The 27,972-nt window shown below is 37.2% G+C and overlaps 1 protein-coding gene across 1 annotated transcript; it reads left to right on the top strand.

The window, feature by feature from the left end:
- Positions 1–98: 98 nt before the first annotated feature.
- Positions 99–27,972, top strand: dsd (attractin-like protein dsd). Its single transcript, XM_089709645.1, has 28 exons — positions 99–426; positions 2,930–3,142; positions 3,796–3,962; positions 5,494–5,574; positions 7,247–7,499; positions 8,130–8,273; positions 8,622–8,767; positions 9,506–9,624; positions 11,338–11,487; positions 11,971–12,079; positions 13,142–13,253; positions 13,641–13,748; positions 14,047–14,191; positions 14,870–14,939; positions 15,820–15,932; positions 15,965–16,054; positions 16,825–16,932; positions 17,321–17,406; positions 17,728–17,845; positions 18,377–18,618; positions 18,969–19,132; positions 19,472–19,576; positions 21,140–21,286; positions 21,701–21,926; positions 22,955–23,165; positions 23,617–23,722; positions 24,833–25,001; positions 25,910–27,972. The coding sequence occupies exons 1-28, from the start codon at positions 194–196 to the stop codon at positions 25,935–25,937; spliced, it is 3,963 nt and encodes a 1,320-aa protein (XP_089565771.1). The 5' UTR covers positions 99–193; the 3' UTR covers positions 25,938–27,972.

The raw sequence follows: 27,972 nt of genomic DNA, 5'->3' as shown, positions 1-27,972 counted from the left end.
ATATAATATGCAAGATAACATTGAATAAAAAATTAAGCTAACGTAACATTCACAGATATGACGATGTGTGGAGTTTAACGTTTTGTGTTATGGGCACCCTGACAACTAGTACCGTACGGATTCTACACGACGCACGACTATTTTATACATTCGTAATAAGTTAACAAAACTCGTTGAAAATGCATTCATCAAGATGGTAGAGTCGTTGCAAATGTTTTTATTCCTTTTCAAATCAAAATACAGACGAAAATGTTCTTGGTTCTCGCCCTTTTTGTGTTCAGTTCTCATAGTGTTATTGTTTTGTAATGGTGTTCTATCAAGGTGTAGTGACCACAACTGTGTAAATGGTGTGTGTAGAAATGATACTTGCGTGTGTAATGAGGGCTGGCAGGGTCCTGAGTGCCAGCACTGCGGCGGGAAGATCAAGTACGTAGACCTTTCTTTACGTTTACTCGAAAATTTCGCTAGTTCAGTGACCTTATTTGACAGCCAGCATGCCCAAGTAGACTGCAAAAACATCAATACAGGATCATCCAATTATATACTTTGGCTTCGTTATTTCCTTCTGAGTGAACAAATAAAGGTCGTTACAGCTTTGTAGGTTAGATCGTGAGTTACGTATAGCATATAAAATGTATATCGTTTATATTTTTCTCGATATTCTAGCTGTAGTGCATTGCAGCTGATTGGCTTAACAATAAAGATTGTCCACAACTTTAATCTCCCTATGACACACTTTTAGAGTAATTTGAAGTATGACTTCACTAATGCAAAAATTATCTCGATTTTTTGCTCATTCGTAATTTTTGTTGGGATGAATATGTTGCATTCATAAATTAAACAAATATTCAAACTTGTTTAAATTGATATATATTTCAACATGTTGAAATGAAAAATGTAATTTTGGTCTGTTAATAGTTAATACTAATTAAGAGGTAGTAAACTAGAATGATAATTAAATTACTAGAAGATAAACAACATATAAATTGTTATTGGTTTTCTTTTAAGATACTGTTTATAGGTATTAATCACTTGCATAATCAAATCTTTAGAGATTAACAATCATTGGCAGGAAACTGGGTATTGGAATCTATACCAATATTATAAAGCTAAAGAGTTGTTTGTTCGTTTGTTTGACCACACTAATCTCAGGAACTACTGGTCCGATTTGAAAAATTCTTTTGGTGTCTAGCCCATTTATCAAGGAAGGCTATAAGACCAATAACAGCGGAGTCACGCAGGTGAAACCGCGGGGTGCAGCTAGTAAAATATATATTTAAAACAATGAGATTATTGCTGAAGATATTAACCACACAATACATTAGATTGTAAAGTCTAGGCCATGGATTAGTATTTTACATAATCTCTTACTGTTCATCTATGTATTATAATCTATTTTATACTAGCTTTCTGCCCGCGGCTTTGTCTGCTTTGTCTAAACATAATAAATCATCCATACTATATATACTATATACTATATACTATTATACTATATTATACTATAATATTATAAATGCGAAAGTAACTCTGTCTGTCTGTCTGTTACTCAATCACGCCTAAACTACTGAACCAATTTTCATGGGTATGGAGATATTTTGATACCCGAGAAAGGACATAGGCTACTTTTTATCCCGGGAAAATGACGCAATCCCGGAAATCCCACGGGAGCGGGAACTATGCGGGTTTTTGTTTTGACTGTGTGGGCGAAGCCGCGGGTGGAAACCTAGTGATATACTAAAACCTTCCTCTTGAATCACCCTATCTATTAAAAACCACCTCAAATACCATTGCATAGTTTTCAAAGATTTAAAATAAATTTTATTTAAGTAATTATTTGCATCCACAAAAACTACCAAACTAAAAACTGAAATTCATAATTAATAAACTTAACACATACTTCGTTAGTGTTATTTATACATAATTCACACATATAGTTACACCAAATGCAAATCAGCTTATTATTTTAGTTTTCCAATGGTAATGAATATCTGTGGGCATCTGTTATTTCTCTGTTCCGTTTAATTGTTCAGATAGTGTCAAGGTCACTGCAAGGCATTGTGCAGTGTTCTGTAATAGAATACTGTGTGACAGATTAAAAATGTAGATTATATTCATAATTATGGAACTTATTGTTGTGTCATGTGATACAGTGATGTTGTTATTACATATGGATGAATAGCTGTGCTCCACGGTTTTCCCGCAGCTCCTATCGGTCTTAGCGAGATGATATATAGCCTATAGCTTCCTCGATAAATGGGCTATCTACCACGGCTAGAATTTTTTAGATCGAACCAGTAGTTCCTGAGATTAGTGTGTCCAAACAAACAAGCTCTTTAGCTTTATAATATTATAAGATACTTGTCTTTCAAATGGTCGAGATAGTTTATAATTAAACAAGCTTTCCTCCCGCAGCTTTGTCTGCTTGGTCTAAAACTTAACAAATTATATACTAGAACCTTCCTCGAGAACCACTCTATCTATTAAATAATAATACAATCAAAATCTGATGCATAATAATTTTAAAGATCTAAGCATACAGACACACAAATGCTGGAAAGCGACTTTGTTGAATACAATGTAGGTAGATATAAGTTGAATATTGAATGATTAAAATTGAACTGTTATTAGTTATTGCAAAATCTTGTAGTTTTGAACCAATAAATAAAGCAACAAACAGTTCATCTCATATTACACAATTCATCAAATATCAGTATCATCCTCCATTCTACTAAAGTTTTACTAAAGCAATGTTATTAATACAAAATGTTACCAGTATTCATATAATATATAATCGTCCACTACACATTCCAGTACCGTCATGAACACCATCACGCCGCCTTTTTGTACGTTTTTCTATTGTCTGTGTTTTTTGTTATTATTTTGTTTCCGGTGCAAATAAAGTATTTATTCATTCATTCATTCATTCCAGGTTGACAGAACCGACGGGCATCATAACAGACGGCGCTGGCAACTACAGCGTTAGCACACAATGCTCCTGGCTGATATCTCCCCCGTGGCTCGGGCCAGGGCCGCCCGCGATACGGGTGCGGCTCGAGAGCTTCGCGACGGAGTGCGGGTGGGACCACATGTATGTGTACGACGGGGACAGTGTTAGGGCTGAACGGTTGCTGGCCGTTTTTAGGTGAGTGAGTGTTTATAGAGTACTGAAGAATATTATAGATATAAGAGTTAGGACCGTTGAAAATTTAAGTAGTCAAGAGAAATAGAGAACTGAATCTGCTGTTTCACTGTAAATATAAGAATATATTCCTCACTAGGTCTACGCCCGCGGCTTAGCCTATGTCCTTTCTCGGGTATCTAAATATTTCCATACCAAATTTCATGAAAATTGGTTCAGTAGTTTAGGCGTGAATGAGTAACAGACAGACAGAGTTACTTTCGCATTTATGATATTAGTATGGAGTATGGATTTTGATAAACAAAGTTGGCATTATAAAATTGCCTGAATTGCCTCAGCATCAACCTTAATAAGATTAAAATAAGGATTTTATTCTCATATATCGTTTGAATTATCTACAATGTAGGCATACTATCACAATGTTTTAGAATATTTTTTAGATTTAAGTTTAAATTAGAATTCACTGTCTTGTGCATTCTGTTATATAACTATTGCCTATTATTATATTATTAAAATTCACATAACATATAAGGCGCAAGATTTTTATTTCTCATGCATTAAAACTTAAAAACTTGTCTCTAATACTTTACATAAGTAGAGTAGAGTCAAATTTATCCATATATATAAGATTTTCATGTAAAAATCTCTATTTTCAGTGGCGTCCTCGAAGAAGGCGAGTCGGGTTGGAGCCGGCAAGTCATAGCTCGCTCCGGCAGTGTGCTGATACATTTTTTCTCAGACGATGCGTACGCTATGGAAGGCTTTAATGTCACGTACGCAGCGTATTCGTGCCCGTCGAACGATCATCGCACTAATTGTTCTGGTGAGTTTTATGAATTATCGGCTTTTTATTATTTTAGACGGATTTAATATACATTAAAGACTTGCATTTGAGTTAAGTTGAATACCAGATGAGCTAGCAATTTATAGTAGAATTAGGACTCCTAAAGAGATAGTTTTAGGAGAAGAGATAGTTTTAATAATATTAAATAAAAAAACTCTTTAATAACTATCATTTTTTCAAATTCAAGATGATGAAGTTCTTATATGTAATAATTATTTAATTAATAAAAACAACAAATCATTAAAATATATTTAAAACAACATTAATGAATCAATATTTATTGATATAATTGTTTGTTTTTATCAACATATAACTAATGTAATTTAAGTCTCTCTCCATAATACACGGGTACCACCAGAAGGAAGATACCTTTGGAAGGCTTACGTGGGGACACAGGTCCAACACGCAGAGGCCCTTTAGAGAATTTAATGTGTTGTGGGACACCAGCCGCAGCCTGCCCATGACTGCACTATAGAGATACAGCCCTGGGCAGTCCGCGGCCAATGTAGGACTATTGCAGAAAAATGGAAATGAACAAAACTGGGTTATGGAAGGGGGTGTTAGATGGACTGGTATATTGGTTCTATGGGGACTATGGACGTCTGCCTTTTCAATATTAAAAATTGAAAATAATGGCAGACGGTGACTCGCCAGTTCGGTCGATGGGCTCCCAAAAAGGTTACCGAGAATGGCAACAAGGGGGCAACATCAGCTGAACGGCTAGGGGTGTAGAGAGGTGCGGCACCGGTTTCACCATCGCGGGCCCGCGGGCCCGGAGCGGGTTTCCCCGCTATTACGCCATTAGACACTTCCACCCCCGAGCATATAGCTCTGGCGGCTCCACTCTGGACGGCCAACAAAGGCAAGCCAGAGGTGGGGGATCCTGAACCTCGTCATTGTTCACTCCGAACTGCCACTGGGACAGTCCAGAGGTGAGGACAGGGACCTCCCCCGGGAGCGCTCGGTTCCCGCGGGGTCGCTACTCCCCGACACCTCGCCACAAGGTGCCCTGCGGGGTGACTGACTGCACGGTTGGGATATCTATTGTAGATATGCCAACCGGGGGCGATGGGGTCGTCACATCCCTACGCCTTGTAATTTAATATTATTATCAGTTCTTTTACTACTACGACATCCATTTGTTTTGTCTATACATAATATTATAATTGTATTCATTTATTCAAGCAACCAGGGTCCAGGACTCATTTTGTTAGTAACAATTAATAACTTAAAAATTATGTTAGTAATAATAATACAATTTATTATGACTACTAGGAATGCACTCCACAGCTACATTACTATCAATGAAGCAGACAGTTTGCAGCAGTGGTTTACAAAGAAGATAGATTTTCATTTTTATTTGTAACAATTTTACTCAACAATTTCTTAACCGATGTAATATAGGTTATATTTCGTTTGTTTTTATCGAATGGGCGGCTGATTTTGAATGATAATAACTAAATGATAATAATTTTTTGATGTTAAATATATTCATTTGTAAATTTTGCAGATCATGGTGAATGTGAAGAAGGTATTTGTCGTTGTGAATCTGACTGGATAGGAGTGGCTTGTGATCAGCCTTTATGTCCTGGTATGTTATATTTATGTGTTTGATTTATGAACTTAAACTATCATGAAAAAACCTTTTTATTCACATAATTGTTTACATTTTTATGGAGCATTTTTTTAAATTACCACAAAGTCAAATTAACCTCCTAAGGACCAATGGCCTCATATAAGTACATAAACACCATCACCATTACAACCCAAAGCACCAAAAAGTTTTAACTAAATTACCAACCATCGTCCTCATCCGATGACAAAATCGAAAATTCGAAATATCTTAAAAAATACCGCGCTTTTCTGCCTATGATCACTGTGTAACGCGATTGGCTGAATTGAACTATTAGGTTTGGTAGGTAAATGGGTTATCCAATCACAGAATTTTAAAATACTTTAGTTAAAGTTTTTAAAATGGCTGGTCAACGTAACAGAGGTAAGTTAAATCGTTAATTATCATATTAATCTCTCACTTGATTTTCATTTGATATTGAAAAATAAATAGTAAAAACAGTACAGGAACGTATTTTAATTAAATTTAACGAAACAATTCTTATTGTATTTTTTAAATTCACGGATAATTTTTATGTGATCATGTGAGAACATTGGTCGTTACTTACAACATTATTTTCATTTTTTTTGTACTCAGTTGAAGACATTGGTAGTCAATGACTATAAAACATTTAATTAGTTAATAATTTATTTTGTTGTTTTACAGTAATTTTGAGTATAATTGTCCTGTTTTATGATTATAATTTATTTAAACTGTCAACAGGAATTACTATTGCAATCAAAATAAACAGTTATCTTCCTTATTTTTTCAGTTATTCGTGACGATAATATCATCGATTTCCTAGCCGACTGACGGAGATTTTATTCCTAGTGATGAAGACTTAGGAGACCCACCATTTGTTTCCAAATCGATTTTTAGTTAGCTCATTGATATTTCAAGTTCCTAATATTGTACTTCCAATGTTTTTATTTCTTTTTTTAACATATGTTCAGATAGTTTAGATATTTTATTACCTAATATGTAGTAAACTTACACATTTAGAATTTAAGAAAAACTGTTTTTAATTCTTTTGTATACTTTTTAGAGGTTATTGTATGATCTCATATGTTATAACATAAGTAAATAAAAAAATCTACAAGTAAAACCTTATTTTAATAAAAACATTTTTGGATTCACTTAGGTCTGATGTGATCACATGGGAACAAAATAAATCGAGGTTTTTTAACAGAAATGTATTCTATAAGCTATATTTTACACAGATAAAAAATCCCACAAGTAAATTTTAACTCTAATAATAAAAAAAAACAAAAAAATACCATTGGGTGGCAGGTCTGTTGTATTTTTATGTACTCAGATGAGAACAATGGGTGGTAATGCAGAATAGGATTTTTTTAGCTTGGTCCTTAGGAGGTTAAAAAAAAAAAAAATTTTATTTTATCTCAAAAACATGAGGAATACGGATTCTAGCAATAAGATGTTATTATTGTTAATTCACTAATTCATAGATATAAAGTTAAATATATATTTAAATTTTCCTGTTACATAATGTTAATTTTTATAACGATGTTAATACTTGTGCTATAAATGAAGTATTATTAGTGACATTTTTTCATAATGCCCTTTATTTTAGCGTTAATATTATGAAAGATGCATGTATATTTTTGTATAATAAATTAATTTTCTATTACAGACAATTGCAACGCCCAATACGGCGCCGGGCATTGCACGCGCGACGGTTGCTCTTGCACGCCTTCGCGCCGCGGGCTGAACTGCAGCCGCGACGCTTCGCTCGCTTCGTGGGCGTGGGGCTGGCGGGAGCGGGGCGAAGGGGAGTCGCCGGTAGACCCGCCGCCGCCCGCAGCAGGACACCAGCTGCTTGAGTACGGGGATGATTTATTGCGCGTGGGTGGCGAGACCTTCGCACCGGCAGAGTTTGTGTATAGGTGAGTCGGGGGAGGGGAGTGTGATGATAAATGGGGGGTATAGTTAAGTGTTTTTAAAGCGATGGGGGGGGGGTAAGTGTGTGTATAGGCGAGTGGGGGGTGGTTAAGTGTGTTATTAGGAAAGGTGGGGGGAAGTGTCTTAGTAGCGCCTGGGGGGGGTAGTTAAGTGTTTTTAAAGCGATGGGGGGTTAGTGTGTTTATAGACGAGTGGGGGATGGTTAAGTGTGTTATTAGGAAAGGTGGGGGGGAAGTGTCTTAATAGCGCGTGGGGGGGAGTAAGTGTGTTTATGGGTCAAGAGTAGATAGTAGGGAAAGTGTCTATAAGTGAGCGGTGGGCTGTCGAGTGCGTCGGTAAATCCGCTTTGCTCGCTTTATTGTGCACCATAAATACAATATAGAAAAGGAAATGTTTGAAAATTGACAAAAAAATACTTTTTGTACTACATTATAAGTAATGCTTCTTCGATATAACATAATTTTATATATGTTATAATAAATTAAACAGTTCAAGTAATCCACTAAAACGGTGATAAATATAAATAAATATAGTTTTCTTTAACAATTTCTCATCCTATATTCCTATATACAATGTATCCTACATACATATAAATATAATATTTATTATTACAGATACAAAACAGCCAAGCGTGAGTGGGTCGCTATGGAGGCGAAAGGCGAGATCCCAGCTCTACGATTTGCGCACTCTGCTATTATTTATGGCAATGAGATTATCGTCTATGGTGGAGTAGTTGCGTCTGATGAACCAGATAGAGGGTGAGAGATTTATTTATTAATGATTATATAATTGACTTCAATCTTGATTGGTCAGTTATTACAAAGTGAATAGCAGGCATTTGATTAAGTAATTATTAGTATTAGTAAAAAATTACCTGAGTATAATTATGTTTGCAGTGTCAGTTTTGATTGAGTGATTATACTCATATTTATATGTTATAAACTTATACCTAAAATTTAGAGAATGTAAGAAACGATTGTATGACATTAAAAAAATATATATGTATTCGTATTTTTATGTACATCAAAGCAAAAATTATAGCACCAAGTCCTTTTTATGATTATATTTTCTTCTCTTTCCGATAAAAAACAAATTTTTCTTCACAGCGGAGGCCTAGCCGGCGTCGAAGGGCGCGGGGGCGAAGTCACGAACGAGGTGTGGCGCGGGCAAATAGATGTGACGCACGTGACGTGGCGTAATGTGACCCCCACCACCTGCTCGCCGCACAGGCAGCCGCCCTTCAAGCATTGCGGTAAGGGCTTATGTAGTGGGTAAAATATTATGTTAACGTACACAAAAAGGGGGAAAAACGAAAAATAAATAAAGATTTATTTATTTATTTTATTTATACATAATATACTCTTTATTGCACACACAAAGTTTGACAAAAGCAGGATATTACAGGAAGCAATTGGCAGCTTTATTGCTTAACAGCAATTTCTTCCAAGCAACCAAAAAAAAAAAGATTTAAGGCATTTAATTACTTATTACAATCGACAATTTAAAATCTCAGTATGTATGAATGTAAACAGTGAGTACCTATGTTATTTGTCTTGTGAGTACAAATTTAACAACAAAAATAAGGTGTAACGCGGACTCAAAGATGCGACGTGTAGCGTCACGTTACGATAATGTATAAAAACGGTGTAAATAGCTAAACGAACAAGAAAAAATGCGCTGCTGGTTTTTTGTAGTAGATAACATTATAGTATATTTAAGTAAAATACGAGGTAAGTTATAAAGCCGGAAGCAGAAAAAAAAGTATATCGAAGCGATAGACGTGACGCCACGTCACGATTCACGTATCACAACACACTTAAACGAAAAAAAAAATCGTTTTTTCAGTGGTAATATAGATGCAGGTAAAGTTTAATTTCTCGACCAATTTTCGAACTTTTGTTTCATATCAAATGCCTTAACTATTGAGTCATTAATGCTGAAAAATATACTATAACACACTGAAATTATATACTTTTATTGTTAATTCCAGGTGGATTGCACCTATCCGGACACACAGCACTTTTCGTCCGTTTGGGCAAAACTAAGAAACCAGTGATGTTGGTGTTCTTCGGTCATTCACCGCACTATGGATATATGCATCTTGTACAGGTGATTATTGTTAATTTTTAAGCTATTGCATAGCTTCTATCGCGGGCCTTGAGCGCGGGGACCGAATCGAGAAATTCCGTAACGAAAAAACCTCACGCTCCCCACTCCGACAGGTGCGGAGGTGTGGCTTGAAGGCATAGCATGCAATAGCTTTACCGCGGCAGTCCCCGAGTGCCACACGTCTTTTTTTAATTTATTTAATGTGTATTCTGTGAATATATTACTGTGTATTTTAAATTTTGTGAGTATATATGTGTAAAGTGACACTGAAAATAGAACAATTAAAACCACTTTACTATTGTATTGACTTAGAAATCAAAGTGTTTTGATTTGTAATGCAAAAAATCATAATTAAACGATATTTTTCAAATAACTATACTTTAAGTTTGATTGTAACAAAATCTGCACAAAATTCCGAGAGCTTAGTTACTAAATCACGCATAAACTACTGAACATATTTTGAAAAAACTCAGGAGTATTGTAGCAGTTATATCAGCTATAAAAATTATAGCTTCCGTTGTGGGTTTGTCCATGAGCCACATGTATCGAAGTATTAATATAATCCATACTATCTATACTAATATTATAAAGAGGAAAAGTTTGTAAGTATGTATGTATGTATGTATGTATGTATGTATGTATGGTTTTCACGCAAAAACTACTGGACCGATTTCAAAAATTCTTTCACCATTAGAAAGCTGCATCTTTACTGAGCAACATAGGCTATATTGCATTTTCAAAAAAAATAGAGATCCTTACCAAAAATGCAATAATGTAACCCAAGGTGTAAAAAAATCCTCAATAAAACTTCTGTCATCGCGTGCGCTGCAGAATCTATTGAAGATAGAACAAAAAAATGTTCTACGGTATTATAGAATGGATCAATATCTACAAGAAAGTCCGCGATACCATATGTCCATCTTCAGTAGTTATGTTACTACAACAACTTTTTTACGTTTTCAAAGTAAATAGAAGTGCCGACAGTAATCAAACCATGTTATCCATACACATATATTAATCCTTATCCCATTAAATGATGTTTTATTATAGACTGTTTCAATACCAGCAAAATACTTTTTAAATGAAAAGAATTGGATATTCCATTCAAAAGATATAACGAATTTTTAAAAGTGTCAATCTACAGAAAATAGTAGGTATACTGTTCGAGCCGCGGAAGAATTCTAACAAATACCCGCGGCCCCATCATTAAAGCGGCTCGACGGAACACAGTGGGGTTTTGGTCGGTAGGAATCCGTCATAACCCACGGCCCCTCCCCCGGAGGCCGTGGGTATCTATGAAAGATTTCCCCACTAAAACAAAAAAAAAGGCCGTAGTGCGGGACGGGGTAAAGGTGATTTTCATGTGATTAAAAATTAAACCTATAGTCCGACCTATAGTAGACTTTTCACTGTAACGATATCGCTATCTATGCGAGTGAAACCGCAGGGCATTGCTAGTAATACTATAAATGCGAAAGTAACTCTGTCTGTCGGTCTGTTACTCAATCACGCCTAAACTACTGAATCAATTTTCATTAAATTTGGTATGGAGATATTTTGATACCCGAGAAAGGACAGGCTACTTTTTATCCCGGGAAAATGACGCAATCCCGGAAATCCCACGGGAACGGGAACTATGCGGGTTTTTCTTTGACTGCGCGGGCGAAGCCGCGGGCGGAAACCTAGTTATTATTAATTATTTACTTGTTTTAGGAGTTCTACATAGACGAGGGGGTGTGGTCAGTGTCCCAAACGAGGGGTTGGCCGGCGCGGGCCGGGTTTGGTCACACGGCCGTTTTTGACCCGCTTTCCAAAAGGGTGTATGTACATGCTGGTCTTGTGTCCGAGTCGGAGGCTACGCAGGTGATTTTTTGTACTTTTTTTGAAAAAAAAAATTTTTTTTTTTAGATTTTTTGTTAGAATATTTATTGTGAGTTCAATAGGAGATTATGGAAAATAAATATTAACGAAATATGATTATGGTAGAGTGATATTGGATACATTAATAAAATTATGAAAAAAAAAATCGGTTTAATTTGATAAAGAATTCAAATGTTTTCTAAAATTCAATGCCATACAGTTGCTGCCAAAATAAGGCTTTAGTTTTTTTTCTATAGTTTACAAAACGAAAAGTTTCAAAGAAGAATCAGCATATTGTGAATGTATGTTTTTTTCCATAAAAATTAAAGTTACTGCAATGTACATGTACATTTCGTGATTAAAATGTATTTAGATTTTTAGTTTAGCTCGTACCAATCTGTTATGCAAGTTTAATTTTATCGAAAAATCCAATCACAATGATGATATTATTACCATAATAAATAAGAATTTAATATTATTTTACAGGCGCCATCAGCGTCTCTATACGAGTATGAAATAGAGACGCGAATATGGCGGCCATTACCGAATGCGCCTACGCCGAGATATCTGCATTCCGCTGTTTTTGTGTCGCCAGGTAATGTTTGTTTTTTTATTTTATTTTTGTGGGGATTTCTTTGTTAAATGTATGTTCAAATGGATTATAAATTAGTGTCCATTAGGTTGAATCATTTTCGACCCGATTTTAAGTTGATACTAAGTACTACTACTGAAAATGTAGGGCGATACACCCAGTGGTGGGCTACGTTGCTAGTGTTGGAGGGATTTGTTGTAAAATCAAACTAAAATTTACACTAATTAATTAATATCTTAAATCACTGCTATTATAACACTGTTACTGGCTAATGTTTAACTGTTAATGCTATTGTTAATAATTGTTATATTATATGTTAATTATTCTGTTGAATAAATAAATAAATTATTTAATTTAATTATTGTTATATTATGTTTAATGTTAAAATGTTACGTTTCGGGACGGTAATATACTGTTTTGTGGACTGACTAATTTAGGTTAAACGCCGCCCGCGATACCTAGTATTGCTGACTAGGGTGTTCGGTGGTCATTGCACCGAACAATGGTTTAAATAATATAAATAAAATAAATGTTCGCTTATTGATGTTTTTTATTATGAATTTTATCCATCATATGTTTTCCTTTCTTAAAAAGAGACGTAAGAAACATATTTTTATTAAGTTACCTACTGATGAACTTAATACGTGTAAACCGGCCATAATGTTTGGAGAAATAAATATATTCATCCGTTATATTGCCTCATTTTTGTGAAAGAGATAGAGTTTATTTGTAACACTTTTTTCTTTTTTCCTTTCGCGACGGTAAGAGTTAGTAAGAGATATTTTCTCAACTGTTTTTCGCCCTCTTTTATAATTAACATCGATTTATTATCACTTAGGGCCGATTTTTCAATGCTTGGATAAAACTTATTCCTCGAATAATGTATAAAACTACCATTTTAAAAACGTATTCTTAGTGCCCGTATTTGACAGTTTACGTGACATTGTAATATTATCGTGTAATACTTTATTAGACGGATAAGTTTTATCCAACCATTGAAAAATGGGCCCTTAGATTTGTAAAATTATTATGTGAAAATAAATTATTTATTTGTCTTTTTTCCAGGTATAATGCTAGTGTTCGGTGGCAATTCACACAACGATAGTGCAGTGGCGACGGTGTCTAATCCCGCTAGTGCTAAGTGTTTCTCTGGAGCCGCTATGTTGTATGATGTTAGGTAAGTTTTTTTTTTTGTTTTTTATTTGTTTTAAAGGAGTTACTAAGGATTGGCGTTACCAACATTGGCATTGTATTGATACTAATCCAGTTTTTTTTTGAAAATGTTAATTTAAATATTTAAGCATACAGCAGGTTACTGATGAATATTCGCAATTTTTTGTAAGTTATTTTGTAATGGCTCAACTAAAAAATTATGTTACAGAAAGCTACCGTATCTTGACTAAGACAATAGTTTAGTTAAGTTTTTCCCACAGTTTCTGGGGTGAATTACACTATTTCTACTCATTCAAACTAGAGTTTATAATTTTTATCACTTGTTAAAGTCCAAAATAATCTATAATAATATTTTTTTTAATTATTTATGCATTAATTAATATTTTTCCAGATGTGGTGTATGGTTACAAGCTCCGAGTGGTCCGTCATCCGCTAGAGTGGCGAGTGCGGCCACGCTATTGCCACAGACAGACAGACGAACAGCTATTATATATGGGGGGTGAGTTATATTATTTATTTGAGCAAAAATATTTAATAATTACTATAAAAAAAAATTTAATGGCAAAAAATAGTTCTTAATTTTCAATCATTAGTCACAAAAAAATTTCTTTGGTGTTTATGTTCATTAAGTAGAAGGATTTTTGCATAAAATATATTGTTTTTGGTCTGAATTGTCATAATGTGTGTCATGTCGTAAATAACTAATATACACGTACAGTTAAAACGATATTCCTTTGATCCTCAACCATACAAAAAATATACTTTTGCATTTACATTTTAAATATTTTTTTTTCCAGTTTCGACGGGCGTCTCCGTTCCGACGCGTTAACTTTCACAGTGGGCGAGAAATGTTCGACACGCACAGACGAAGCCGCGTGTTTAAATACTGCGCAATATGGAAACGCTTGTGTGTGGAAACCAGCAGATAGCCTGTGTGTCGCTGTGAGTTTGTTTTTTATTGAAATTATGAAAAAATGCGGATTTTTTGGTATTATTTTTCACTAGCTATTCCCCGTGGTTTCACCCGCATTGCTCCACTCCTGTTGGTCTTAGCGAGATGATATATTGCCTATAGCCTCCCTCGATAAATGTGCTATCTAACACCGAAGAAATTTTTCAAATCAGACCAGTAGTTCCCGAGATTAGCGCGTTCAAACAAACAAACTCTTTAGCTTTATAATATGAGTATAGATTTATGAAAAAATGCGGATTATTTGTTATTTTTTTTTATTTAAAACTAATTAGGAGCGAGTATAGACGGAGCCGCGTGCTTGTGTGTGGAAACTGGCGGATAGTTTGTGTGTCGCTGTGAGTTTGTTTTTTTATAGAATGTACGAAAAAATGCGGATTTTTTGTTGTCTTTTTTGTTTTGAAAGAAGGCTTGAAATGTTACGGTCGAAGCCGCGTGTTTAAACACTGCGCAATATAGAAATGTTTGTGTGGAGAAACCGGCGGATATTCTGTGTGTCGCTGTAAGTTTGTTTCTGTATGTATGAAAAAATACGGATTTTTTTATTATTTTTTGTATTGAAAGTTAGTTTGAAATATTACGTTAGGTACTTAGGCTAAAACTAAACTAAAATGAAACAAATAATTTAATGAATTTGTGTTTTATTTCAGATCGAGGAAGTTGGTTGGAAAGAGTCATTCGATAGTTCTGTGAAGGCTTGCCTCGCTCCTCCTGTTTTTGGTAAGTGTATTTTTATCAATTGTAAGAAAATAATGTGCTTAACACAATTTATTGTATAAAAATATGTTTGCTAATTGGAAGTTAATGATTTTTAGGCATTATGTTGTTAAATAAATAATAGTGTCATATGGTATATGTTGTAACATAATCTGTTGTGTTACAAGCTATATGTTTAATAAGACTTAGGATAGGATAATCCCGAAAAATTCGCGGGATCGGGAACTATGCGGGTTATTCTTTGACTACTTTGACGAAGCCGCGGGCGGAAAGCTCGTTGTGTTATGTTCCTTTTTTATTTCGCTTTCTATCGCTACATAGTATAAAACAAAGTCATTTTCCGCGGTCTGTGTATCGGTATGCTTACGGTCTTTAAAATTATGCAACAGATTTTGACGTTTTATTTATATTTTTGTAATATCTTGTTGCGAAACTATAATTAAAATTATTATAATTAAAATTATGTAGTTTTTTAAGTTTGTAATGAAATGTGGGCTTTATTTATTATTTTAAGATTAAGATTAGTAGTTAGTTCATTTGCGTGACGTTTTTTATATGCTGTTTTTCTTTTTTTAATACTAGAACATGTTGTGGTCGTAGTAATTTTTGAACTTTGTTATATTAAATCATGTATGATTGTTATGTTCTTATACAAATAAAAAAAAGACGGGTTGCACTCCGGGAGTGCCGGCAGAAGTGAAAACTTGATTATTAACGTTGAGCATGTTTGATATCCATCCGTCTTACGCTTTTTCGATCAGGTCACGTGTCCTGACGCGAGTTTAAGATTTTATACCCATTACAGAAAAAGTGCTCAACGCCGCTAAAGAAGTTTTTACTTCAAAAAAAAAAAATAAAAATAATTAAGTTTTGACGCACGCAGATGAGCGTCGCTGCAGTACGGCGGAGTCGTGCGAGTCGTGCGCGGCGGCCGGCTGCGCGTGGTGCGGCGCCTGCGTGCCCGCGCCGCTGCACTGCGCACGGCACAAGCACCAGGTGAGCAAGTGACACGTGGCATGTGACACGGGGAGTCGTGTGAGTCGTGCGCGGCGGCCGGCTGCGCGTGGTGCGGCGCCTGCGTGCCCGCGCCGCTGCACTGCGCACGGCACAAGCACCAGGTGAGCAAGTGACACGTGACACGTGGTACCAGCGCGTGTCACGTGACACGGGGAGTCGGGCAAGGGACGGGGAGCGAGTTGCGTGACATGCGGGGAGCAGGGGGAAGATTGCGCGGAAAGTGGGGTGTGTGACACGCGGGAAGTGGCATGCGTTACACTCGACGCATGGCATACAGAGTGCCAAGAACGAGTGATAGAACAATTAATGATGTTGTAAGATTTGTGATGCGAGGTCCAATGCGTTTCAAGAATAATGTGCTTAGACCTGCGTAGTGACGTCATTGCTGTTAGACCACAAAAAATAGGTAAGATAGTTTAAGTGCATGTAAATGTACGATTCATAGATAACATGGCGTACATTACACATTACACTCGACGCACTACCTCTGATGTGATTAAATTACCATTCTTTCCACAGGAGGCTACACTACGAGATTTCACATGGCCTGCCAACACTTTATTTCGATTTTATAACAAAAAGAAAACAAATATAACACCTAAAACTAACTCTGGCTTCCACCACTTAAACACTTTCACACACACATAAAAGAGAGCCGAGCACACGTGTCAGAAGTGAAACTTCTTTGGAAAGATTCAAAGATACTTACTCAATGACGTAATGGTATTTCCATGACTTGACCTTAAAATTTTAATCTTGACACGCCTAAAGAACTTCAAAAAAACACTAACACACCACTTCAACACTTTCACACACACACAAACCTTCATCTAATCTACCTAAAGTAACGAATTATACAATAATTTCACAGATGGCCGTCACGGTAGAGGAGTGCGGTCCGAGCGGGGTGGGGGGGGAGGTGTGCGGGCGGTACCACTCGTGCGCGGCGTGTCATGCGCACCTACATAGACATCCGCATGTGAGTGCTTTACAGTCATCCTGCAAAAGCTTTATTTCAAGACATGTTTAGTAAGATAATGACGTCATTAAGGTGAAAAAATCTCACATGAATTTTCATTGATAATAATGCGATGTGTTGAGTTTTGATTCCATCGGTGTATATTCAGTAGGTAGAATTACTGTTTTTGTCACATTAATATGTGTAATGCTTGATAAAAAACAATCGCATATATTTTTTACCTATTTGTTGTCACTAAATCAAAAATATAATCGCATAAATTTTGTAACAAGCAATAAAAGTTAAAACTTCAGCCTTACAATTTCTTAAGACTCTTTCAAACAACATTTTCTGACAACAATAATTGACATTTCGGTATTCAGAAGTAAAAAATGTATATTTTAAACAGGGTACAGAAGAGCTGAGCCAGCGTGCATGTTACTGGGATTACGACTCGGTAAAATGTCGCCCCGCTAACACTACGACTGATATAAGGTAATTTGTTAACTTTATTAACTTAATATGAAATTTGGTCCTTCGAGCCGGATTTATAGCTTGTTGTATATGGAAATTATTTAAATTATTGTAATTGATTTTACTTTCCCGTTTTATATATAAATTTTATTGATTCTTTGAACGATCTCAAGACCTTCTGGTTCGAATTCCAATTTTTGTTATGTTAATTTCAGCATCATTATAAAATTTTGCAAAAAATGCGAAAGAATATTTCGACGAAGTTATGTCAGCTAGTGTATTATGTAAACTGTTTTTTTTTATTCGGTACGTTCGGTTATGTTTTGTTTTCATGTCTCTCAGGAGCGTCGCAAGTGCGGGAGGGGGATGTAATGCTGCGTGCGCAACGCTAACTACGTGTGCTAATTGTACCGCCGAAGAGTGTATATGGTGCGCGTCCACTGGACGGTGTGTCGATAAGGTGGGTGTTTAAATTTTTGGTATAAGTTATATGTTTTTTTTGTAGTTTTTTGGTCGTTGATAGAGCAAAATTTTTTAGGTATCTTTTATTAATTTTTTAATATTTTAGGTACTTTAAATTGGGTTTTTACTCGACTGTTAATGGAACGTTATGTTTATTGAGTTAATGTTTCTTTTGCATGCTCTATAGACAAACTTTTGGACGGATTTTGACGTATAATCATCAGAATTATTGTGCTAGTGACATTGGCTACATGCATTAGCAGTCGGGTTTTTCTTTTTATAATCTTAATTCTAAACTATAATTTAAAACAACTCAAAAATGCATGTTGTATTTGTCTGTAATTGTATCTACATCTTGCTATGCATGCCAACTATGTCACATACTCAAAATATATTATAAATATAATATGTACATCTGTTGGCAAATCATCAAATAAATAAATATATAAATAAAAAATTCTTGTCACTATTTTATATTAAAAATTATTTATTGCATTTCTTGTAATCGTATATTATAACTGTTTCACAGAACGCATACGGCGCGTCGTTCCCGCTCGGCGGTTGCCGCGCCTGGTCAACCAACGGTTGCGGCGCCGCAACCGCGACATCCGGAGCGCATGCTGGCGGTTGCGGCGCGCACTTATCCTGTGCATCTTGCCGCGCGGAGCCCGCGTGCGGCTGGTGTGATGACGGCGCGGGGGGCGGGCGGGGCGCGTGCCTGCCGGGCGGGGAGCGCCGCCCGCACCACCCGCACGTGTGCCCGCACCGACGGTGAGTGCGCGACTGGCGTGCGGCCGGGGCGATGCTGACGTCACTAGGGATACTTGAACGGCGTGACGTCATGCGTGGTACTTGACAAAGAAAAATGAAACTAGGGTGAACCACAGCAGGTGCATCATGTGGCTCCGGTGGGAGGTGATCATTGACGCTCGATAGAGCACGAATGCGGGTACCCGCTAAAATATCTGCAAATGCAGATACTGCATATGTACTTGCAACATTTTTAATGTACGCTACGAGGTTTATAATTTATTACCAATTAACAATATTCTATTTTATTTTTCAAATTGTATGATATTAACAAATTGGTCCTTCGAGTTATCGATAGTTTTCTCTCACAGATGGCACTTCACGCGCTGCCCGTTGTGCCAGTGCAACGGGCACGCGGTGTGCGACGGCGCGGCGCGCTGCGTGCAGCCGTGCGCCGCGCGCGCGCTGGGCCCGCACTGCGACACGTGCGCGCCCGCGCACTGGGGCTCGCCGCTCAACGGGGGCGCGTGCCAGCGTGAGTAGCGTGTGTGTGTATGTACGTGCGCCGCGCGCGCGCTGGGCCCGCACTGCGACACGTGCGCGCCCGCGCACTGGGGCTCGCCGCTCAACGGGGGCGCGTGCCAGCGTGAGTAGCGTGTGTGTGTATGTACGTGCGCCGCGCGCGCGCTGGGCCCGCACTGCGACACGTGCGCGCCCGCGCACTGGGGCTCGCCGCTCAACGGGGGCGCGTGCCAGCGTGAGTAGCGTGTGTGTGTATGTACGTGCGCCGCGCGCGCGCAGGGCCCGCACTGCGACACGTGCGCGCCCGCGCACTGGGGCTCGCCGCTCAACGGGGGCGCGTGCCAGCGTGAGTAGCGTGTGTGTGTATGTACGTGCGCCGCGCGCGCGCTGGGCCCGCACTGCGACACGTGCGCGCCCGCGCACTGGGGCTCGCCGCTCAACGGGGGCGCGTGCCAGCGTGAGTAGCGTGTGTGTGTGTGTGTGTACGTGCAAGGGCGACGCGTGCCAGCGTGAGTAGCGTGTGTGTGTGTGTCGTGCAAGGGCGACGCGTGCCAGCGTGAGTAGCGTGTGTGTGTGTGTGTGTACGTGCAAGGGCGACGCGTGCCAGCGTGAGTAGCGTGTGTGTGTGTGTCGTGCAAGGGCGACGCGTGCCAGCGTGAGTAGCGTGTGTGTGTGTGTCGTGCAAGGGCGACGCGTGCCAGCGTGAGTAGCGTGTGTGTGTGTGTGTGTACGTGCAAGGGCGACGCGTGCCAGCGTGAGTAGCGTGTGTGTGTGTGTGTGTACGTGCAAGGGCGACGCGTGCCAGCGTGAGTAGCGTGTGTGTGTGTGTCGTGCAAGGGCGACGCGTGCCAGCGTGAGTAGCGTGTGTGTGTGTGTGTGTGTACGTGCAAGGGCGACGCGTGCCAGCGTGAGTAGCGTGTGTGTGTGTATACGTGCAAGGGCGACGCGTGCCAGCGTGAGTAGCGTGTGTGTGTGTGTACGTGGGCATGTGCTGTGTACACCACAGAATACATAATAGTAGCTAAACGCTACAGAATGGACACTCTCCGCCTCCCGCCAAAATTAAACACTTACCTCACCCCTCACGATCACGCTGATGGCCCGCATTTTTACGTAAAGACGATACGCAACGAAGATTGACAACATTAATCAAATTGACTTAAAGTAATTTTATTATTTTGGATTTGTGATTATCGTTTTTCGTAGAAAATGGTTATATATTGTGCTGTTTACGGATGTATTTCATCAGAAAAACGCGAATTTCTTTACGCTAGTCACAATTAATGTGCGAACCCTAAAGCGTTAACACACACATTTGCACTCTCTACAGTGTGACTATCAAAATGATAATTTTGTATGGAGTGTCCAGGGTGTGGTGTACACACGCGCCCAGTCACGCATTACGCACGAAAGAACGCGCGTGTGTGTGTATGTATGCACGTGTAAGGGCGGCAGCGTGGCGAGTGTGAATAATACGTGTGTGTGTTTAAACAGAACTGATATAAGAGCAAACTACTATGTTATCTAACTAAGAATGGCGTAAGCCATTCTTATCGTTGATACTAAACGTCATATTAATACATTTATTTATTTTCACTTATTTCCTCATCACAAATAAACAATCAACATATAATCTTCTTCTTATATATAAAAATGAATCGCAAAATGTGTTGGTAAGCGCATAACTCGAGAACGGCTGAACCGATTTCGACAATTCTTTTTTTATTATATTCCTTGAAGTACGAGGATGGTTCTTAGGTAGAGAAAACATAAACATGTACCACGGGCGAAGCCGGGGCGGACCGCTAGTTGTCAATACAAATCAATATTGTGACATCATAGCTGTTATTCAAAAGAATTAACACATGAAGTTCATGTCCTATTTATTATGTTAACCCATTGAGCCCCAAGCGGCCCGATCGGTCCACGACACAATAGATTTTCTATTGTGTCTGTGGTTCCGGGGCCTGAGTTACATATTATCATAAAATGTTAAATTATGTTTATTATTCTGTTCTAGCGTGCGAGTGCAACGCGCAAGCTGTATCGTGCGCAGCGGATACGGGTCGGTGCTACTGCAGCACCAAGGGGCTGGCGGGTGATCGCTGCGATAAGTGCGACAACACCAACCACTACCACGCGGACCTGTACAACAAGGGGTGCTATTGTATGTGGGGATTTTATTTTTGGAGTAAAAAAAAAGTTTTTGGGTAGAAGAAAATTTGTGGCTTTTGGTGGGCCGTTTTGAATATGTTTAAAAATAGTTATGTAATATTTTGACAACTATTTAAAATTAGAAAGAAAAAACCTTTTTAACGTGTACTGATGAAAATAAGGTGACATGACTTTCGCAGCTTTAGATTTTTGATACCTATTTCATTAATATCAACACGATTATTTTCTAGTGTTTGATTTTACGCGAGTATGTAACGTTTATAAATTAAAGATTTTAACGGATCATAAACGCGATTTATTCGTTATTATATTATCAACCTTTCAAAAACCGTTAAAATCTTAATTTTTTTAAATAACACGATTATCAAAAAAACAGCAAACAATGAATTAATGTATGTATTGACAGACGATCTCGCCGTGGACTACCAGTTCACGTTCAACCTGTCCAAAAAGGAGGATCGTCACTTATCAGCCATCAACTTCCGGAACGCGCCGGTCAAACCGGATGTGGACGCGGATTTCAGTATAACATGCTCTGCGCACGCGCGGATGAATCTCACCGTGCGAACTCGTGCCGATCCAGCGGAACGGACGCTGTTCAGTGATGTTAACTGCACTAATTTTAGATACAAGTGAGTGCTCACACATACAAACGTAAAAATTTATATATACACACGCACTCTACCCAACCATGCTCGATTTATGGGAAATACGAAACAAGTGAATTTCAAAAACATTTAAAGTTACATTCTACTACAACTTTAGACGAAAATTTAATACCTTAAGAGCAAATGTGTACATCACGAACACGCAAATACACACCAAAATGTATTTTTACTTTACCAACTTTAGATAAAAATGCATGATCCTGCAGAATCCTTTATTTTATATCTCCTGTAAGCGGTCTTAAATAATTTCCTCTTCCTTCCCAAATCCGAATTAAATGATGATACAGTTACCGTTTCGTATCGTTAGCAAATATTTATGCATGATACATAATATTTATACCCCGCGGTATATAAACTTGTCAGAAAGCCTTGGCCTTCTATTAAAATATTCTCTAATGCCCTTAACCCACATTAAAGGGTCCAAAACGCCCCCTTTTCACTTAGAAATGTTAAGACACCCCTAACCTGTATTAATACCGTATTATAATATTCAAACTAGCCTTCAACCCGCATTATATTGATCCAAAATACGAGGGGTATTTTCACCTTTACAAACAACAAAAAATAATCAGTCGCAGACCGTTCCAATACATATTTGCGAAATCGGAGCACGCTTTCGGCGTAGAGGACAACGTCACACTGACCACGTTCTTCGTGTACGTGTACGACTTTAGACCGCCGCTATGTATACTAATATTATTCTCTTAAACTGATATACATAATTAATTGTATTTCATATGCCCTTTAAGTGTCTTTAACAATCTCCACTGCATTAAAATGATCCAAAAATGCCTTGTACCCACACCAATATATTCCAAAATGCTCTTAAATCGCATTTAAATGTTATAAATCGCCTATTATCCCGATAAAATTGTTCTAAAACGTCCCTTACTCACTTAAAAAACACCCCTAACCTTTCTCAAATTGATCCAAAATGCCCCCAATCTTCACAAACAACAAAAAATAATCAGTCGCAGACCGTTCCAATACAGATTCGCGAAATCGGAGCACGCTTTCGGCGTAGAGGACAACGTCACACTGACCACGTTCTTCGTGTACGTGTACGACTTTAGACCCCCACTGTGGATACAAATATCGTTCTCGCAGTACCCTAAGTTGAATCTGCAGCAGTTCTTCATTACTTTCTCCTCGTGCTTTCTATTGCTACTGCTCGTTGCGGCTGCACTGTGGAAGATTAAGCAGGTGCGTGGATTTTGTGTTTTTTTCTTTGGCAAAATTAAAAATATTGATTCCAGACACAGCGATCTGTGTATAGTATTTAAAAAAAGTTTACTTTATTTTAAAAGCAAATAGGAAATTCTTTATTTCAAGCACAGAAATTAATATAGAAATTAAAAGTCATCCATGTTAAATTATTGATAACATGACATTTTTATGTACGACTAGCAAACCGGGCGAACTCCGTTTCGCCACCAGACACACCTTTTCTTTGCTATAAACCTCACGGAGCCCGAGACCTTTCCAACGAATGCAAAACCGTGGAAATCGGTTCGTGCGTTCTGGAGTTATAGCGTCAGGAAGGAAAACCCGACTTATTTTTATATAGTAGATGTTTGTTTTTTTTTTATTGGTAGATTCAGTATGTATCAAAATAATCCATGAATCTAACAAATTGATTTCTTCTAATTTTCAGAAATACGACTTATACAGAAGAAGACAGCGGCTATTTGTCGAAATGGAGCAAATGGCCTCTCGGCCATTCAGCCAAGTGTGTGTCGAGCTCGAAAGGGGAGGGGCTGGTTAGTATTTCTTACTGTTTCGATTATATGTGCTAATTTAATTTTTATGTCATTAACGTTTATGTTTTTAAATATAGATAGCTAGCTATACTCACATAAAAATTTCTAATGAGATTGCAACGCACAAGCACGTTTTGTTAACCTGCTGAAAAAAGTGTGTTAAACATGTTGTTATTTAATTTAAATCAGCTACGTATATCGTGTTGTTTCTTAAACTTTTCGTTACTTTTTGCACTTTCTGTGTTATCTTAATCGGTTACGTATATTGTGTTGATTCTTTATTTAATACTAGCTTCCGCCCACGACTTTGTACGTGCATCCCCGTTTTTCCCCGTTCTTGTAAGAATTTCGGGAAATCCTTTCTTAGCGGATGCCTACGTCCTAACATCTACCTGCATGCCAAATTTCAGCCCGATACGTCCAGTGGTTTGGGCTGTGCGTTGATAGATCACTATATCAGTCACCTTTGAGTTTTATATATATAGATTTCTTTTATAATTTACTCAACCTTCCTACTTGTTATTATGTCGTGTGTATATCGAATTGTGCCTATGTATGTTACCCAAAGTATAATGTTGTGTACAGGCAGCGGTGTCTCCGCTCCAGTGGCGCTGGAGTTTTATCTATTTCCACATAATCAACCTTGTTATAATGTTGTGTAAATGTCATATTGTGTGTATGTGGTATTCAATGTGTGTATCATATTGTTTCAAAATCAAAACTCTAACTCAAACTCAAACATTTATTTATTCAATTAGACTTCTTCTAGAAGCACTTTTGAAACGTCATTAGGATTCGGAAAGCAGTATCTACGGAGAAGAACCGGCAAGAAACTCCATAGTTGCTCTTTTTAATCATGTCAGTTTTACAATTTAATTTTACAAATTACATATTATGTAACATCATATATTATAGTATTATGCCAAAGAACTGTCCTGTGGTTTTTACGCGACAACCCTCCATGGGTTTTTATCGTCCATATATTCCTTAATACTGTAATAGGCTCTCTGAACTAGTACATTTTTTTATATAAGTTTTAAATTTAGAACTACTAAACTCTTTATTAATGTTTGCGTGTGTATGTCTAGTGAGATATAATGTTGTGTACAGGCGGCGGTGTCCCAGCCCCAGTAGCACTAGAGCCGTGCCGCTGGGGCCGCGCCGCAGTACTGTCACTGCTGGTGCGCTTGCCGACCGGCGGCACGGGCCGCGCGCCGCCGCTGGGCGGGCTCGCTGTGGCCTCCGCGCTTGTCACGCTTGGACACCACGAGCGGGATCGGTGAGTACACACACACGTACACACACACACAAGTAGACACGTACATTGTGGTAGGAGAGCGCGGCACACACACACACGTGCGCTGCGGTGGGAGAGCGTGACACACATGCGCAATGTGGTATGATAGCGCGACACACACACCGGACCGGGACCGGTGAGTGAACATACACAAGTAGATAAGTACAGTAGGCGCTTGCTAATCTGGCACCGGCAATTTTTCCTCTATGCCGGATTGTCGGAAATGCCGGATTATCGAATTAGTATAGTAAATAAGACTTCATATTTAAAATAGTAAGTTGAATATATTATAAAAAAAAAATTACATAAATTAATTAAAATATTAATTAATTATGTATTAAAATTACATATTAGGTTCATCATTTGTGACGTTTTCGTTCAGTAGTCCGGCGTTCAGCTATGTGAAATGCCGGATTATAGAGCGGACTGTCTGAGTCCCGAAGTGCCGGATTACCGAGCGTGCCGGATTGGCGAGCGCCGGATTATCGAGCGCCTACTGTATATTGTGGTAGAGGAGTGCGACACAAAGACACAAGTAGACAAGTACATTATGGTGAGAGAGCACGGCACACACACACACAAGTAAATTTCGATGGGAGAGCTCAACACATACGAAAGGTATGCACAGTGCACACCGAAGCAATAACATGTTTTAAACGTTACATAGTGACGAAAAAACACTCACGAATACACACATACACGACAATTATATAGTTATGTAGTACACTAATACAATTTCAAACGTTCAAATAAAGAACACGCATCCTCTGTTTAACCAAAATTGCATAGAAATTAAAAAAAAAAATCATTGTCAATGTAATGTTTTTACTGATATCAAAATTGATTTCTACCCCACTTATAATAATCTAATTGAGACATTTCAATTTCAGGCCACGGAACCACAACCAGTGTAAATAACGAATGTAAGTGTAAATAGAGACGGTATTGCTCAAGCGCGCTTCGTATGATACTCACAGTGTGTATATGTAAAAACTGTTGCCTCGTAAATATGTTAATATCAGTATAGACGACTAGATGGCGCCACTAGTATCATATAACGTGATAAACTTCATACAAACGGTCAGTACGCGTCCAGCGCTCGAAGCGGACGCACGTGTGTTCGCTCCGTTGAGGAACTCTAGCGGATTACGAGTATTTTTGAAAATAGACGGCTTTTGTTTCGGAATAATATTTTTGTGTGATAGTTTGATGTTTATTTGTTGGTTGGTTTTTTATACAAACGCAAATTGGTTTGGGCTTGCACGTTTAGAGGGAAAAATAGAACTACCCAAAATATCAATGAGCTTTTTTATCATTTTTATTCAACCCTTTAAAAAGTGATATTTTTTTGTTATTTGACTTGTATGAAATGCTTCTTTCTTTTAGATAGTTGAATTTTGAAATAACTACCAATATACGTAACTAATTGTTTTTGTAATGGTAGGAAAACTGAGTAAGCCCAAACTATATCAAATATGAGTTATATATATTTTATAACGATAAAAAAATTCATGCCAACATTTGAATTATTTCTAGAATCTTACCATAATAAAATTAGCATTTTTTTTTAAATCATGACATAGCATAATTTTTATTTTATTATTTTACTATATACATGAAATACGTTATTATTCTAATAATATATATAGTCTGTTTTATTTCGAACAACTATATTTTTTTATTCCCTAGGTTACCTATCACATCACAGTGTTTCTGATCTAGTATTAAAATTAACTTCCTAGGCAACTAATATTATTTCTCATGCAATAAAAATTGTATACTTACTTTAATATTTTAAACACAGTATAGATGCTTTTACACGAATAATATAAAATGTAATACAAAAAATATGTTTTAGTGTATTTCTACGCGAGGCGATTTCTATCGAAAAAACATTTTTTTTTACTTTTACATAATTTTGTACGTAAAAAAAGAAAATATTGATGTTTAATGAATTTATTTTCCTTTTAATTCCTTTGATTAATATTCTTACGAAAAATATCAAAACTGGTTAGTCAGCTATACGCTTCGCGTAGCAATCGACTATAACTCTTAAGGTCATAGTAATAAGTACGAAAATGTATATAACGCAGCTATGACAAGTATATTTTGATGACTGATGTGTAAATCGTGTATAGGCTTGCATTTAAATAATAATTACGGAGTTTAAAATGTATGGATATTGATTAAATATCAAACTAGTTACATACGTTGGTTTTACCTGCATCGATAAATTTAAAAAGATCTTTTTCAGTACCAACCAGTAATTTTTGAGATTAGATTATTTATTTTTCATTTAAATAATATGTACTTTATATTGTACGTGCATAATAATGGACATGTTAAATAATTAATATATTTTTTGTACATCTGAAGAAGCCCTACCTAATATTAAATTATTATACTGAATAAATGCGTATATGTGTCATTTAATGTCCTGAATACATTTTATTCTTCGTAATACATTGGTTTTGTGTCAGATTATAAATAACAAATCCATTTTTAATTTATTTATTGTATTTTTTTTTATTTAACTAAGAACCGAAAAATTCAAAATGTTCAAGGATTTTCGTAATAAATCAATATAATAGGACACAATGCCTTATAAATATTAAATTAAATAACATAGTCATAGAATATTATTGTATTTTATTCGAGTTATAGGATATATAATAGGAGTTAGGTTATCATTTTTTATATAATTTCCTACCCTAGATTCAGTGTTTTGGGTTAAGTGAACACGGAAATTTCTAAATTGTGATTCTTGAATTTATATATATTTTTCTCTATTCATTTAATAATACGAAAATCGAGTTTTACTTCTGCGTCAAAAAATAGACTACTTGACTTACTTTTTTTCTTTACTTAATCTATATATTTCTTAATATCTACAACTATCTATGTCTATAGCAAGCATATTATGTAAGACCTATCTACATATCAAAATTCTCCC

This window comes from Colias philodice, chromosome 23 (assembly GCF_061535455.1).
Source record: "Colias philodice isolate Cphi_HAF_F1 chromosome 23, ilColPhil1 Martin Lab GWU primary, whole genome shotgun sequence".
NCBI lineage: Eukaryota > Metazoa > Arthropoda > Insecta > Lepidoptera > Pieridae > Colias > Colias philodice.
The sequence above is the reverse complement of the archived record's forward strand: the minus strand, read 5'-3'. Positions and strand labels throughout refer to the sequence as shown.